The sequence below is a fragment of the Halyomorpha halys genome, unplaced genomic scaffold (genome assembly GCF_000696795.3).
Source record: "Halyomorpha halys isolate HHAL.00 unplaced genomic scaffold, Hhal_1.1 Scaffold1050.1, whole genome shotgun sequence".
NCBI lineage: Eukaryota > Metazoa > Arthropoda > Insecta > Hemiptera > Pentatomidae > Halyomorpha > Halyomorpha halys.
Window position 1 is genome coordinate 1,768 of NW_027104662.1, and position 16,383 is coordinate 18,150.

Here is a 16,383-nt window from a genome sequence, read left to right on the forward strand (position 1 = left end):
TGTTATTATTTTTATCATTTCTCTCAATAAATCTTTACTTTTGAACACATATTATAGAAACCTTTTTTTAAACAAGTTTTATTTAATTTTTATAGATCCAGATTTATAATAATAATGGGAAGTTGATATCAGAATTGAGAAATGAAGCAATGACGACTATTTCTCCAGTGTTATCAGCCCATGCTGTTTTGCCAATAATTGCCGGGGGAAACAGCTCTGGTAAAGTGCACGTTTTTGTAGCACCAGAAATAAAAACAGAAATCATGGATTAAATTTCATATTGAGCCTTGTATATATTGTATTTATAGATTATTTTATCCTATTTGTTGTATTTTTATTATTATTTGTAAATATCTTTAGTAAATTGTTCTCTTTCTTAAATTGTATACTATATTAATTGTAGTTAAATATAAAATTGCAAACAAAAAAAGTTAGGGATTCATTTTTAGAACCAAGTTGTATTAAATCAAATATTTATTGCTTATACAATTTAATTGGTTTTCAATGTGTTTTTTTTTTTTTTATGTTTGAGAACTTATGTTTAATCCATTTATTTCAATTTAAAATAAGCATCAACATTCACACAATTATCTGGCATTTTATGGCTATCAGTTGTAACAGAACTTCGTTTTTTCAGATCTGTATCATGAACTGTATTTTAAGCTTGTTCTATTGCATTTTTGTAGGCAATTTAACAATATTTTATGATGAAACAAATGGAACTCCTTAAATGTTTTTCCTTCCTTATTGGAAGAAGTTTTAACTTGAAAAGTTAAATTTTAAAGAAATAAATCATTATTTTTATTCATAGTTTAAAATTTGATATTCTTTTCCCCTACATATTTCCTTTTAATCCGCTCCTACTTCTCTGATAGAATCTTTGAAGTAAATCATAACTTAGCCTACTCACTCAACACTCTTTTCTCCGTCCGCCAATGTTCCTCAAGGTAGTATCCTAGATCCCATTCTCTATACCAGATGTTCAGAGTTCATCATTTTTGGTTTGCAGCTCTCTAAATTTTTGACTTTCTTGAAAAATTAGATAACTTTCTTTTTTAAAAACGATTACCTATTTAACAGTGAAAAATTATAAACAGATACAATTTTCCTTGGGATAATATAAAATATCTAATTTCAATTGTTTCGGTAATATCCTATCCATATTGAGACAGGACAACCACCTTGAAAGTTGCTAAATTCTTGGAATTTTGTCAGAGTACACGATTGCTGACACAAAAATTCAAGAATTGGAAATTCCAAGAAAATTGCCGAATGGTTTAATTGAATACTTCGCGGCACCCTGGCGCACACTTTAGGAACCACTGCTCTATACAATTTATACAGCTCATATCCCAACCCACCCTAACAAAATACGCTGATGACACACGTACACTGTCTGTAAACAATGACCCTACTACTGCCTCACAAACTACAGTCACAGATAACAACCATTGAAGAATGGTGTCACAACTGGAGAATCAAAATAAATCCCATCTGGTCACCTTTACCTTTCCATTGTAAACCTTTACTCTTCCGCCCTACAGTCTTTTAATATTCCACTAACACCTGTTGAACAGATTCACTACTTAGGACTCCATCTTGATGATTTACTTACTTAAAATCCCTACACTAGACTGTACAAACTGCACATAGATTTTGATTACTACAACACCTATTTGACAACCGCTTTAACTTCCCATTACTACACTATACTACAAAAAATTCTTATACACTATGATAATTAGGCCAATTTGGACAAATGGAATTGAGCTTTGCGGTTCTACCAAACCATCAATTCCTCCTGTATCCAAAATGCTTAATGCTCCTAATTAAGGCCCAAACTCATACATAAAGACTTTTAAAAATATTATACAAGTGATGGAAAATAGTAAATTGTGGATCACAACTTTTCCTTTCCTTACTATAGTACTAACCCCTGAACAAGTCATGCTAAATTTTAACATAGTGCCAGTAGCCTCATCTCTCTTATAAGGATTTAAACCTTATTCTTGTTTTTATCATACTTGGAAAGGTCATCAAGCGTTATTAGTTATTACAAGAAAAAAAATAGATATTAATGGTTGGTTTCTGTTAATTTTTCTCATAGCTTCAACTTAGTAAAATTAATTTATTTTTTAACAAAAGCTGACTTATGTATATCTCAATATATTACGTTACTAAAATATATAATTACAACTAGGATGTATCCTTACCATCTTTACCCTTTTAAAGAAAGTGAAATATGAACTATGTTAGTTTAATTTCGTAATAAAAAAAATCTTACGATAATTAAGCTATTTCTTTATTAGTTTTAACTTAAGTTATGACAACAGTATTACTAAAAAATCCACAAGTAACCTTGAGCTAAGATCAATTCATAGAAACAGTAAAATAGGACCTTAATTATGACCATTTTTAAAAATTGTTTATAGAAAAGAATTAAGTATTACTTTATTTGTTTTTATTCACAATCTTTTGATAATTACATTAAATTTATTATAAAATATACACAAGTATAAAACAATGAACAAATAGGAAAAAATAGTTAATTACAACTTGAGCATTTTAATTTACATAAAAAAAAAAAATAAAATAATCTTTTCTTCATATAAGAAATTTTCATTTTTCACTGAATGTAGAATTCAGTCAAGAAACCAAAATTTTATCCAAAAACAGAATGACAAAATTGAATAAATCAATCTAAATGTGGCCCAATTAGTTAATAGATTTGACTATAAGACGTGTCATAAGAAGCAGTCTAATTAAATTAAAACTGCTGAGTAAAGTATATAGGCCACTTAAGGAAGTCATAAAACCAACACGTTTTGATTTTTTCCCCCTTTATGAAGGTTAAAAGAAAGTGCAAGTAAAGGCTGTTAGAAAACACGCATGTTATAAACTAAAGGACAGGAAGAAATAAATAATTTGATTGATGTTTAATAGCTTCACTGACCCTTTAAATGATTCTGAATACTTTATTGGGATGGTGGGACATTCTGAATACTTTATTGGAATGGTGGGACATTCTGAATACTTGATTGGAATGGTGGGACATTCTGAATACATTATTGGAATGGTGGGACATTCTGAATACTTGATTGGAATGGTGGGACATTCTGAATACATTATTGGAATGGTGGGACATTCTAAATACTTTATTGGAATGGTGGGACATTCTTAAAAAATGTGGCCCTTCAGAATTGATCCTTCTATATCAACAAAAGATGAATCACATTTCCATTGTGTCCAATTGGGAGAATTTACATATTACCTTTAATAGCAATAAACCTTATTTTATTGTCATTCTTAACTTTCTCCTCCAGGTCTCCAACTTGTGGTGGTCAAGGTATGAACCCTATTCTTTTCTATAGAGAACTTTATAGTCTCCTAGTCCTATTACTATCTTCAAGTTATAAATAAAGTTAAAGCAGAAGTTTTTTTCACATACCAATTGAGTCTTTGCCTTTAGGACAACAATAACTAGGCACTGTAGTACTCATCGTTCACTGTCAGGTCCATTCTTGAATTACATCCTCTCAACATCTTTAATCCTCATTTGAAGATTATCATGAAATCCTGCTTTTTTCCTTAAAGTAGGCATGTTGCATCACTTCTTGAAGGTGGTCACTGCCAGTACGCTTACATCACTTGCATCAGACATTGATAACATAGAAGAGCTATTGTTAAACTTCTCTATTTTCTCACTACAAATATTTTTAAAAACATGTTACGAAGAGACCCACTAAAAGTAAAAAATCACTCTTTGCTTGGTATATTCCTAATATAATAAATGACGTCTGTTTCTCAGTACTTTTTTTCCTTACATCACAGAGATGGGTACACCAGTTAAACCAGTGAGGACATTGGCATTGGTGACGTCAGGCTGTAGTTAGCAACATTTCATAAAGTGTACTACTTTTTCAATTTTCTTTTTTTTTTGGATGGAAAAAGCTGAAGTTAGGATGTACCTATCTTCCCATTCTTATAGCATTACAAATCAATAATCCGAGAATTGGGAGATAAAAAAGCATGCTTTATGACATGACAGTAATTGCAGCGGTTTTGAGAGGAAGATGTTTTTCTAATACTCTCAATAAAAATTTGATGATTTTCATTTAATTTATAAGATATTGGTTTAGAACATAAAACAATGTAAATTGATTTTTTGAATTTTTAAGATAAAAAAGCGTTAGCTTCACCTCACACAATAAAATTTATCAATTCCAAACTCATGTTGTGGCACCTATTTTCATTACTCCATTTTATTAGAATGGGCCAAAAATTAGACAATTTCAAACCAAGGAATGATAAAAGTTTAAGATAAAAGATATAACAAATGAATTATATTAAATATGTTAAAGAAAATAAATATTTACACCATTACTAATAAAATATACAACCACACAAACTTCCAATTTTATGATGTAATTTAATATCTAGTAGAAGAATCAGTCATAGTCTTTTATATTCTTGTAGCCAAACTACTAAATCTATGCAAAAAAAAACTGGAAGTGTGGACTGAAACAATTATGACATTATCTATACTTTATTTACTTCACAGGTTTCAAATATTTAAAGTTCTAAGACATTAATTAGTAGGTTTTCCTCCATTAATTTCTTTGAAACATTTTGAAGTGAAAATGTAACTATAATACTTCTAATACATCAAGCCATTAAAATTGAGCATACCTCATCCTAACAAGATTATTTAATCATAGGACGTAATTAATGGACAAATATTTATAATTAAAAGTGTAACTTTTAGAAATGACTTCATTTCCCTTTATGTACAAAAGTATTTTGTATAATAAATATGGAGTTGGTTTTTTGAAATTGACTTCTAACAAGGCCAGATATATATAAATAGATAGAGACATGTGTATATACAAAGGACTATATACGTATCAATAAATATATATTTATATGTACAATATATAATATTTACAAACGTTGAAAGGACTAGTATTTTATTTGCTAGAAATTTGTGCTTAAGCAAGACACATATGTGCTATACCTTTCTTAAATATAAGTATCTTCCACTGTTTCGGTGGACTTAAGACTTACAAATACTGATTCAATACTTAATAAAATCCTAAAGAGAATATTTTAATATCAATTAAGAAGAATCTATCATCTTAAAATTGATTGAATAGGAATAAAAAAAGTCAAATATAAAGATATCTAACACTCCAGTACCCGTATGAAGTAAGTAATAAATTACCCTGAATTCATAAAATCTATCACTGAAAGGTCACTGAAGCAAACTTGATTCACTGTATATAATCTATAGAAATTAAATTTCCACATCATTGTGAACTACCACAAAGATATACTCCACACAATTTTACTATGACCCAGAAGAAAATAATTTTAATAGCTCAACGAAACAGAGGTAAATGTTTTGTCTGTTTTATAAATCTGTTTTCAATAATCGTATGAGGATTCTGAAAAGATGGCCCTGAAAACTACTATTACAGAAATGAATTTCTGCCAATGAGGAATTTCCAGACAGAAGTTTCTGTCAATTTATTAACAGCACATTAACATTTTGCATTTTTAATGCAGTTGTAAATATCAATAATTAAATTTTTTAAAAATAAAATAAAATCCGAGCAACTATTAACGTTATTATGACCTGTCAACAACAGAAATAAGTTTTAGAAACAATTTATTTTTATTAACACTTAATACTCAATAATATAATGATAGTATTTGCAGGTCTTCTATAATAAATTTAGAAATATGATTTTTTTTTTGTTAATTAATATTTAAATTTAACAATTAATTTACCAACCCTTCAGAACTAAACCGGACTCAATGAAGCATAACAAATTAATCCAGTTTTAAGGATATACAATCAATGTAAAGTAAAATGTTACACTGAATACCAATGACACGAATCAGGGTATGAGTACAAGAGTGTAGTCATTTCATATAAAATATTTAATAAAAAATAAAATTAAAACTTAATAAGATTATTACCGGCACTAAATATAGTTAAACTTCCCTCAATGAATTAGTAAAGTAGATTAAGATTTGTTTGAACAAGTAACAAATAATTACTCATTTCAAATTCCAAGTAGAAAGGGAAGAAAAAATCAAATATTGTAGAGAGAGGAAAACACAAACATTGCTGGAGGATAATCAACTTTTTAGGAAAATCTTTAGGAACAAAGGAGGAAGAATTGTAGGCAATGATGGGAGAGTTTGAAATAAAATAAAAAACTAGAGCACCACACAACTTTCACTTAACATTCTACTTTGAGATTAAATTAATTTTTGTGCATTCCAAAATATCTATTCCTTCATTACTAAGGATGACAATACTTCCCCTTAATATATATTTCATAAATAGATGAGAGGAAGTAAAATCTAACATACTGTCATAACAACCTTGGAAAAAAAAAATTATCAAATTCTTTCATATTTTATATTCATCCACTCTTTATTGCTATTGCAATAAAATTTGGTATTGATAGTGAGATAGATAATTCTTTCGAATAAACAAAATCAAATTAACTTAACAAATTGTATTTTTCTGTTGCTATGAAAATTCGTATTTAAAGGATTCTTCAGGTGTAAAAAATGATTATCAAATCAGTTCCAGCCTGGAATATGACAGTGTAATAAAAGATAACAAAGCCATGGAATCGGAAGAGATCAGACTTTCTCAGATATTATTGATTTCCCAGTCTTTCTGTGGTGGTTAAGCGAAAACCAATTTCTCATTTAGTTAATAGTATAAATCTTTCATGGTTCATATTTATATATTTTTTTAAAACTACTAACAATGAGAGATGGTTGATTATTTCAAATAAACAAAATTAAAGATATTTTAGAGGGAATTGTTTTGAAAATTTTTCATTATAACCCAATCAGACCAGTTAAATGAGGATGAGACCTGGCTAATATTAAACACTAATTAGTTGTACAATCAAAATGGTTAGAGCCACAGCTTTTCCAGCTGGGCTAGATCAAAGACAAAGCAAGGTGGGACGTGAGAAGAATATCGACTATCAATAAGGAAGTAGCATACCTTCATGAACATGAAGGAGAAAAGGTGCCACAACAGGTCGGAATTATCTTCACCTGTACTGATGGGTCACATCGGAGGCATGAACCAATATCATCTGGACTTTAATTCATCACTAAGACTTGAGAAAGTTGTAAAAAAGTTATGAAGAAAGTCTGAAATTTACTGGGCTGCCTGAAGCCAAATGGCATTGCAAAAAAAAAGGCTCTTTTTTAACCTTGTGTTTCTCAGTATCCTCACTAATGTTTATATACTTCTTACAGTGATTAAGTAATGTACAAGAGTGGGTGGACATAATAAATAAAGAAGATAAAAATCAAGGGACCCAAACAATGTGAATTGAGATCATGAAAAAAATAACATCCCTATATGTTAATAAGGTGAGAAAGTAACAATTAACAGCATAGCAGCACCAAAATAACCAAACTTCATTTTTGATTAATAAACTATGGTATAAGTGGGCTAAACATAACAAGGAACTATATAAATAACTTGTCACAAGGCTCAAGCATTGACAAAGGATCCGTTTGAGGGGCTTTGAAGAGCTTAGTGAGATATAGTTCCAATTTATGGAACCTACCTAATCTATATACAAAATTTAATTTAAAACAAGTATGGAATGGTTGAACAAGTATAAACTAAGACATTGATTACAAAACTTGGTGAATGAAAAAGATTAGGTTGACTTAAACAAAGTAAATAATGGGGATATAAAGACAGGATTTGTCTACTCTTTAATACATCATTAAAAAAAAAAAGAAGGAAAAAGTGCAGAAGGCTGCTGGCTCTATACAAACTCCACCAAATTATTGAATAACATTAGAAATGGACATTTATTGTTAAATTTAAATATGTTACTGTTATGTACTACATTGGTACCTTATTAATTCGTAAAAAGATAATTAAATGGTAGTAGTTAAGTGGTAGTAATTAATGTAAAAAAGGAAGTTCAAATATATATATTACCAAAAAAAATATTTGTCCCAAAGATAAAACCCACAGCTAAAAAAAATATATTTTTCTTTTTAAAAGAAAAATATTAAGGTTGAAATAAATCCAAAACAACTAAAACCACATTTTTGACTAAAGAGTTACTCCTCTAATATAAACATTTTTAAAAAGTAATACTACATTAATTTGTACATATAATCAAGTATCTTATATCTTGTCATGCTGAAATAAAAAATGAAAGGTTATTAATCTCATTAAGAAAATAAATTTTCTTCACCCCAACATCAGTCACCGAGCCATTTACAATAATTCAAACCTTTATTTGGCCCAATTATGAATCCTTACCAGTCAACAATTGCTAAACACTTTATCAGTAATTCTAATTTAATGAGCGATGAGGGGCTTGTTACGTTATTTTTGTCGGTTTATCCATATCTCCAAGATTGGAAGGGAACATCCCATTAAGTAATCAAAGGATTTTTATCCCAGGAAGGTATTAAACTTTCTCCAGAATTTAGAACATGGGGAGCTTCGTTGAATTCATCAAGTTCATCAGATGCATCACCACGATGTGCTAATAAAAAATACTGTTCGCTTCGAGTAGGCCATAGTAAGTGAGTCATAACACAGTAAGCGAGGCAATCAGCTGAATAAGTAATACCTAAATAAAAAACAGAATAAATAATGTTAAAACCAGGTGAAATAATAATAAGTAATATTTATCGAATAATAATCTAAATGTATTTTATTCTTTTCTTGGTCAGAAATAAAATAAACCACGTATTCACTTGACCAATTGTCCCAAATGGATGAACAGGACAGAAAGGAGTAGAGAAGAGAGAGCCTGACCTCATGTGGGGAGAACAGTTTGTACTGTATTGATGCAGTTGTCTGGTATCCAAATATAGATCTACCTCCAATGATAAACAGAGAACTGATTTTCACAAGTTTTAGTTATATATATTTAATGCCCTCCTTGAAAAAGGAAAGGAGAAAACGGTGATGGCAAAGAACACTATATAGCATTTCCAAGTCAATTAAAACTTTTTCCATTTCAATTGTAACCCAACCAGACTTGCATAATGTCATAAAAATAATTATTATATTTCTTTTTTAATTAAAAATAATAATGTTTAATTCAATAATGACTTTTCAGATAATTTCAGCACATTCACCTAACATTTATTTCATTCATTAGATAAACTATACTAAGTGCTAATTTCAACTAGACATAAAATTAGTGAAAAATAAAATTATAGTTATTTATCTATTTGTAAATGCTTATATTGCAGCAGTTTAATCCAGAGCCAGACAAATTAATTATTATATAGGTACAGGTTTTCAAGGATTCTACTTCCAAATTTACTGTAGTATTTATGACTACGCATGCACATTTCGACTTATTGTTACTTTTGGAGTTCTCTGCAATATGGGGAACATTTATTTGTTTTCCAGGATGTTCTAATTTTTTTTTAATTGGATTTTCAATCATGTTTGCAGGTTTCTGCTTATTTCTAATTCTAGAAACATAATAAACAATCTCCATATCATAGAAAACAATGAATAGAAATGCACATCCACGATCATAAATACTACTGTAAATTCGAAAGTAGAATGATGTAGAATATAATTAGCAACTGAAAATATTTGATGAACAACAATTAAATAGTTTTAATCCACACTCTCTCCCCTAAATACAAAAAAAAATAATAAAAATAAAATAAATAAGGAGGAGGATTGACAGAAAGGAGAAGGGAACTCGACTCATATAGTATGATTTGAGAATAATTACACAAAAGTATGCTTATTTGAGGCAATAGCTCAAACATATATGTGGTTTTAGACAAATAAAATACAACAAAAGTGCAAAATAATATTCTGATAGAAATAAAAAGTATCAATAACGCTATATCTGATTACAAGAAAGTTATATAATATTACTCAATAAAAATACTAATAAATTATTTCTCTTACCTAACAGCAGTTTGTATCTCCAAAATGGAGGGATAAGCAGAGCCAAGAGAGCTACGATGGGCAGGTAAATGTACCAGACTAATGCTGATGCTCCAAAGTGAAGAAAAAAATTAAGTTTTGACTCATTGTGCTCATATCTCATTGTTGTCCTCAACTCCAGCAGAAACCAAACAATAATAAGGCATCTAAGAACCAAGATGAGCCAGCCTGGCCATGTTTGATATTCATCTATATCTTCAATTATATCCACTTCAGTCTAAAACAAATAATGATTAGCCTTGTTTTCAATATGACAGCTTACATGGCAAATGCTGAAAAAACAGATTAAAAATAAAATAATTTATGAATTTTGAGTGATGTAGGGTCAGAGAAATATTAGTTATAATAAATTTAAATCCTTATAACCTTAGTGATATAAAAGGTTTGTATTTTAAATTAAAGTACTTTTACTAAGTTGTTTTGGATTACATCCATTATTGGCAAAAAAACAGGAAAAGATATAAGCATTAATAAAACTATGACAAGTATAATGGCAATATTTTTTAGTAGTATTATGGCAAAATCATGGTTGAGTTTTAATGGGAAATGAGTGGTTACTATATGTAATAAAATATGGTGGGTAACGACCCTGAATGGATCTGCATTGAGGAAATACTTTTCATAAGCAAAGCGGGTCCTCCTGGACTACCGGCTCTCCCAATTTCTCACAGATGATGGAGGCTTTTGACCCTATCTTTATAGCCATGGGATAAACATCAACCTCCTATCCTCTAACTGTATTATCCCACAAATTTCTGAGCTCTATAATGCTTTTAAGACACTACTGGTACTGTTAGTGGTGTTTGGTGGGGGGAACAAGTCCGGCAAGTGGGCCGAGTGGTCCTTTTTGTCAACCCCTGACGGTTACCTAGGTTGCCGCCGCATACTAACCAAGGTGGGAGTGTCAAAATTCATTCTTAGCGACCGCCGAAAAATGAATGTTAACTGCCCCAGGTGGGAATCGAACCCACAATGTTCCGAACCAAGCACACTGGGACCTGCGCCCCAACCCGCACGGCCGTCACGTCCCTTTTCGAGACACAAAGGGCTAAACTAAACTACTGAAAGAAAATCGGATCCTACTTCCTCACAGAGAATGATTTCCCTCAGCTGGTCACTGAACAATACTACCTGCATTACAAAGATATTTGGTACCAGTGGAAAAGTTCTGTGAGCTCAGTCCACTTCAACCTAGAATGAAAAAGATTGGTCCTGGAAGCCCACGAGGAGCAGAGGAGGCATAGAAGAAGTATAACGAGATATGAGAGAACAGACAGACATAACATTATATGTTATGTAAAAAAAAAAAATTCTCTCATTAGCAGCAGTTCGATGTTACCTTTAAATTTCTGACATCAAGCTGCTGTTAAAGCCTGTGTTGCGCACAAGGCAGAGTAAAGTGGGAATTAAAAAAAAGGTTTAAAATACATTCCAGATTTTTTAATTAAAGGAAAACAGTTATGCTCAAGATTTCTAACAACATTTAATTTGTTTTTATTAGTTCTTTAGCGCTTACTACAGTATTCATGAAATTTATCATTTATCAGTAGCTATCTAAATATAACGACTGTTTTGTTTTATTTTAATCATAAAAGTAACTCATAGATAAAATGTCAAATTATTTGAAAACAAACACAAAGATACATACCTTATTCCATACATATAATAATATATGAACAACTCCATAAATGAACCAAACAGAAAAAAGAAGTGGTTTCCAAGTAAATTCTTGTCTAGTCACAGCCCAGCCTTTAGCTAGTAGCAGAAGTAAAAGCATAAATGTCGTCTAAAAAAAATAAAAAAATAATACTATAAATGTAAGCTCCATGTTTAAATTCTGTTGAAATTAACAAACAAATCATTAAGGAAGCAAGAAGAAGTTCCCTACACAAACAAAGTAACAGGAACTGAGATAGATTGGGTTTAGTGTTAAACTTGGAGTCAATTGTATAACTCTCATTTATTGAAACTATTCATAAAGAAGAATACATAAAAATAGAAAATAAACTAAGATCCAAATGTTTATAATTCAATCAATAATTAAAAAATATATATTTTTTATTATATAAATAACATAACTTTTTTTATTACAATAAAGATATAAGTTGATACCACTCCAATACAAAGGTTCTGTCAATGTAATGTTAAGAAGGTTATTAGAACTGATTGTCAAAATTATAGAACTAGAGTTAAATAAAGTGAATAAACCAACTCAATATTAAAACTAAATTAAAAATTAACCTGACATATCAACAAAAGTTTTGATCAGGAATAATTAAGATTAAAAAAAACTTAGCACATAGATTAAGTTATTTGGTATAATTTTCATCTCCAAAAAAAGGTGAGTACATCACCGATTTTCAAGCTAAACAATACTGAATGGCTTGACCTACAAAATTTTCATTTGACAAAAAAACATTTAGCTCTGTTCGAATTGGAGCCATCATTATAGAGATTCTCTAATATGAGTACCTAACTTTAGTAAGGTCATAAATCAGGTAGTTAGAGCACATTGTCTCCTTAGGAAACAATTTTGTACATAATCAGGCACTTCTACAACCAAAGCCTAAATTCAGAACCCTCATAGCGTACAGAAGAACTGAAGAAAAGTCAGGCCAGACTTAATAGTAATGGCTGATCCGAATGAACGAGTTGCTGAGTAGCCTCAGGTTCGGATCAGCTGCTTTGTAATTTTTAAAGGAAATATCAAATCAAATTCAGCTATCCTGAATTTTTAATCAAATATTAGAATCGAAAGAAAAAACTTGACTAAAAGTGTGAATCATGAAAATACTCCAAAAAAATATGTAACTTTACTACTTGAATGGTTGAGAAGCCAAGGAGCATAAACAACAATTTTAGGATTAAAAGGTTTGTTAGCTATCTACCTATGCCTGAACCAAATTTACACTTCACAATTCTGTCATTACTGAAGTATAAATTTGGATTAGACACAAGTAGACAAAATAATTTCTTATTCACAAAATGGGGTATATGCATATATCATATGCATGGGGTATATGCATTAGTAAAACAACTTTCAGACAATAGATGAGGTACCTTCACACATTTTATTTAGATGCCTTTTGCCCTTCACTAAAAGTGTACTCGGTTCATATATCATATGGGGATGCATTGGTATTGCATGTATATTGTTTAATATGGCAATTAAGAAGGCTATAAGGGAAAAGGTCTAACACAGACAGGGAAACAAATTTACTAGATTAATACAATTGTTGGCCTCTGCAGATAACGAATATATTGTGGGACGGTCCCCTTAGACCGGGACCAAGGCTTTCATTGCATTTGAGGATACAACCAGAAAACTTAAAAGGAAGGATTAACAGAACTAATTGGCCAGACAAAACAGATGAACAGGCGAATACTCTCTAGAAAGACCAAGCGATGTGTCTATAAAACTTTGATATGCCATGTGCTTCTACATTTATCCAAATGTTGGTTAACATCTGGCTGCTGAAAAAGAGCTCCTGAGCTTCAAATGAAGAATTCTCTGCCGAATTTTCAGTGGTAAAAAAGTTTGAGAAGAATGGAAAAGATGAACAAGCCTGGAGCAAAGTTATACAACGCTTTTGGAAAACCTGATGTCAGAGCAATGAAGCTGAAATGTTTTAAGATTCACAGGCCATATTGTCAGAATGGTGAATGTATAAATCCTGAACATGATGCTAACATAGCCAATTGATGAAAGAGGAGAGGGAGTCTGTAACTGAGATGGTTCGATGATGTAGAGGGAGATATTGAAAATACCCTGGGAGTCAAGAACTGGATGATGGTAAAGCAAGACAGTTATGATTAGAGGAAGTGGTTATGGGAGGCCAAGACCTGGAACCAGGCCGCACTCTTCGAAGAGTATGTTTTCTAAGAGAGAAGAATAAATGAACTGGGTATACCTTCAAATATATCAGAGGCCTTGGGAAATGGAGAAACATATTTAAATAAGATTATGTCTTTTCTGAAAATACATGGACTATTTGTAAATATATAAGGTATATATATGAATGTATGCGTATATATATGTGTGTGTATATATATATATATATATATGCTTTTTGTATTTTATGTATTTTTTGTATACTTTATATATTATGTGTTTGGTTTTTTATATGTTATGTATTTTTATCTATCTATTTTATTACATATATATGTATTTTTTTTTTCATTTATATAATTGAACACTGGGTATGTACATGAGTGGGGTGTTGGCGTTGATGACCGGTGGGTTTTACGCCTTAATTTCTGAATAAACAAACAAACAGAAATGAAGTGTCCTCTATGACATACTGGGCTCAGTTCTCAAATAGTGTACTTATCGGTTGGGCTAATAAAAATTAATATCTTTTGAATTGATGAATGTAAAAAACTTTGGGTTTTACCAAAATGCATTTACTATCTGCATATTAAAAAAAAAAAAATAAACAAATATATACCCCATTGTCAGTTTTGCTACATGTTACCTCAACCTTTCAATTAAGAATATCAAATTAGATTAAACAATTTTTAAGAAAACTGTTTATTCTAAAATATATTTATCACCATATAAAATTATTTATCAAACTAATTCCAATGTATATTTTTCAGAAGAATAAATTATAATAGACTTATATGTTCACATTTTTGTTATCAATAAGTTAATGATTAGATACTTGTTTTTATCATGAATGATTGTGTTTATCATTTATGATAACCAACCTTTCAAAAAGTATCAATCAAAATTAAATTCAAGTGTGGAAATCTTTGTTTTTAAATAACATGTACATATTATCACAACAAAGATATACTCACTCTAGAAAGGATATCCAGAACATCACCAATTACAGCCAATTTGGGATAACCAATACCATCCACAACAAACTTCATTACATTTATTAAATTAAAAAGCAATCCAAGAAATTCTAAAATCAAGCTTGCTGTAAAAAGCCTGGTCACAGGGTGCTGTTGCCTCACAACAGCAAAAATTTGTAATGGAACCAGAACAAAGTATATTAAGAAAAACACCAAATATAATTCAATAGTGTTCTAAAACAAAACAACAAAAAGATATAAGCAAATAAATTATTATCAATAACATGATTGATTCAAATAATAAATGTAGAAGTTCAAACCACACAATTCTTACCTGCCTATCAAATGAAAATTGATACACAAGCGGGTTGTAACTGCTTGAATTAGGATTGCCATTAACTAACCAAATGTCATATTCTATTTGTATATTATGAGGGGTATGGTGCCATTTACAGGTGGTAGAGTTCCGATAACATGATACCAGGCTCACATACCAAAACCTAAAATATCAGTAATAAGTGCTAATGACACAAGTCATTAATAATTTCTCAAGTTAAATAAATAAGCAAAATACCTAGGCTCACTCAAGTCTCTAATATGATAAGTAAATTGAGAGTGTTTAACAACATTTTGAGGAAAATCTTCATCCTCACATAGTTCTCCTTTAGGACATGGAACTTTCCTTAGGAAATCATATCCTTCATCATAGCAGACTGGATCATATGCAACTGTACTAAGCTTATTAAACATCATAGCACAAGCTTTATCTTTGTCAAGAATGAATCTATTTCCATAATACTCCAGAAAATAGTCTCTGTTCAGTACTGCTAAGGTTCCATAATAGCTTGTATTATCTTTGGAAGTAATGTTGCCAAATATATAACCATCAGTTTCCTTCTCACGGTGAAGATCTGTTTTTTGAAAACCAAATTTAGAGAGAAACATAAAGAAATCTGAAGTATCCCATGTTCCTTGAAGATGTGTACTGTGAACACTTGTTATGACTAGGGAAAAATAATATAAAAAAATATAATTTTGACAACAAACAACTTCCATCACCACAGATTTACGAAACGTCAACACTTTCGCTTAGAGGAACTTCATAACAGAAAAACATATAACCCTCCACTCTACATCGAGGCAGGTTACTAAATAGATCCTCGAAGGAGGATTCACTGCTGCAAAATTTGGAGCCCTTCACGCTGAATAATTAGTTTCTGACATTTTAATGAAAAGAAATTCAGGTTATATATATTATTAATTCCTTTTAAAATATGTCTTAAATATTGATGGTGAAGACAGGCAGAGATTTATTTCAAACCACCATTATTTTTTTAATAGTTTAATTTTATAATTGTTACAATATGCACAAAATATTTTAATAGAAAACTTCTTCAAAGTTAATTTGTTTGAAAAAATTAGTTATCAATTCATCCTCATGAACCAAAATCAATCATTTATTTAACTTTTTCGTTTCTCAAATTTTCTCTTTAATAAAAAGAAACATCATATCCGTTACATTCGATTCAGAAAACTAGGTGGTTAGAGGGGGGGAGAGTTGATATTTATTTTATAAAATATTG

General features: G+C 30.3%; 1 protein-coding gene across 1 annotated transcript; it reads right to left on the reverse strand.

Annotated features, from left to right (window-relative positions):
• Positions 1–6,242: 6,242 nt before the first annotated feature.
• LOC106688080 (transmembrane protein 145) lies at positions 6,243–16,111 on the reverse strand. The gene is made up of 6 exons (XM_014432367.3): positions 15,375–16,111; positions 15,135–15,300; positions 14,801–15,034; positions 11,646–11,783; positions 9,959–10,214; positions 6,243–8,645 (listed from the first exon to the last, which is right to left on the reverse strand). The coding sequence occupies exons 1-6, from the start codon at positions 15,854–15,856 to the stop codon at positions 8,446–8,448; spliced, it is 1,476 nt and encodes a 491-aa protein (XP_014287853.1). The 5' UTR covers positions 15,857–16,111; the 3' UTR covers positions 6,243–8,445.
• Between the last annotated feature and the right edge of the window lie 272 nt (positions 16,112–16,383).

Excerpts from the sequence above, each read along its gene's own strand:
- LOC106688080 (XM_014432367.3), bottom strand. The coding sequence starts at position 15,856 with ATGGAAGTTGTTTGTTGTCAAAATTATATTTTTTTATATTATTTTTCC. Across the intron at positions 11,784-14,800 it reads TTCTGGATATCCTTTCTAGA|ACGACATTTATGCTTTTACT; the intron begins GTGAGTATATCT and ends TATTTTTTTTAG. Across the intron at positions 8,646-9,958 it reads GAGATACAAACTGCTGTTAG|GTATTACTTATTCAGCTGAT; the intron begins GTAAGAGAAATA and ends TTTTTTATTTAG.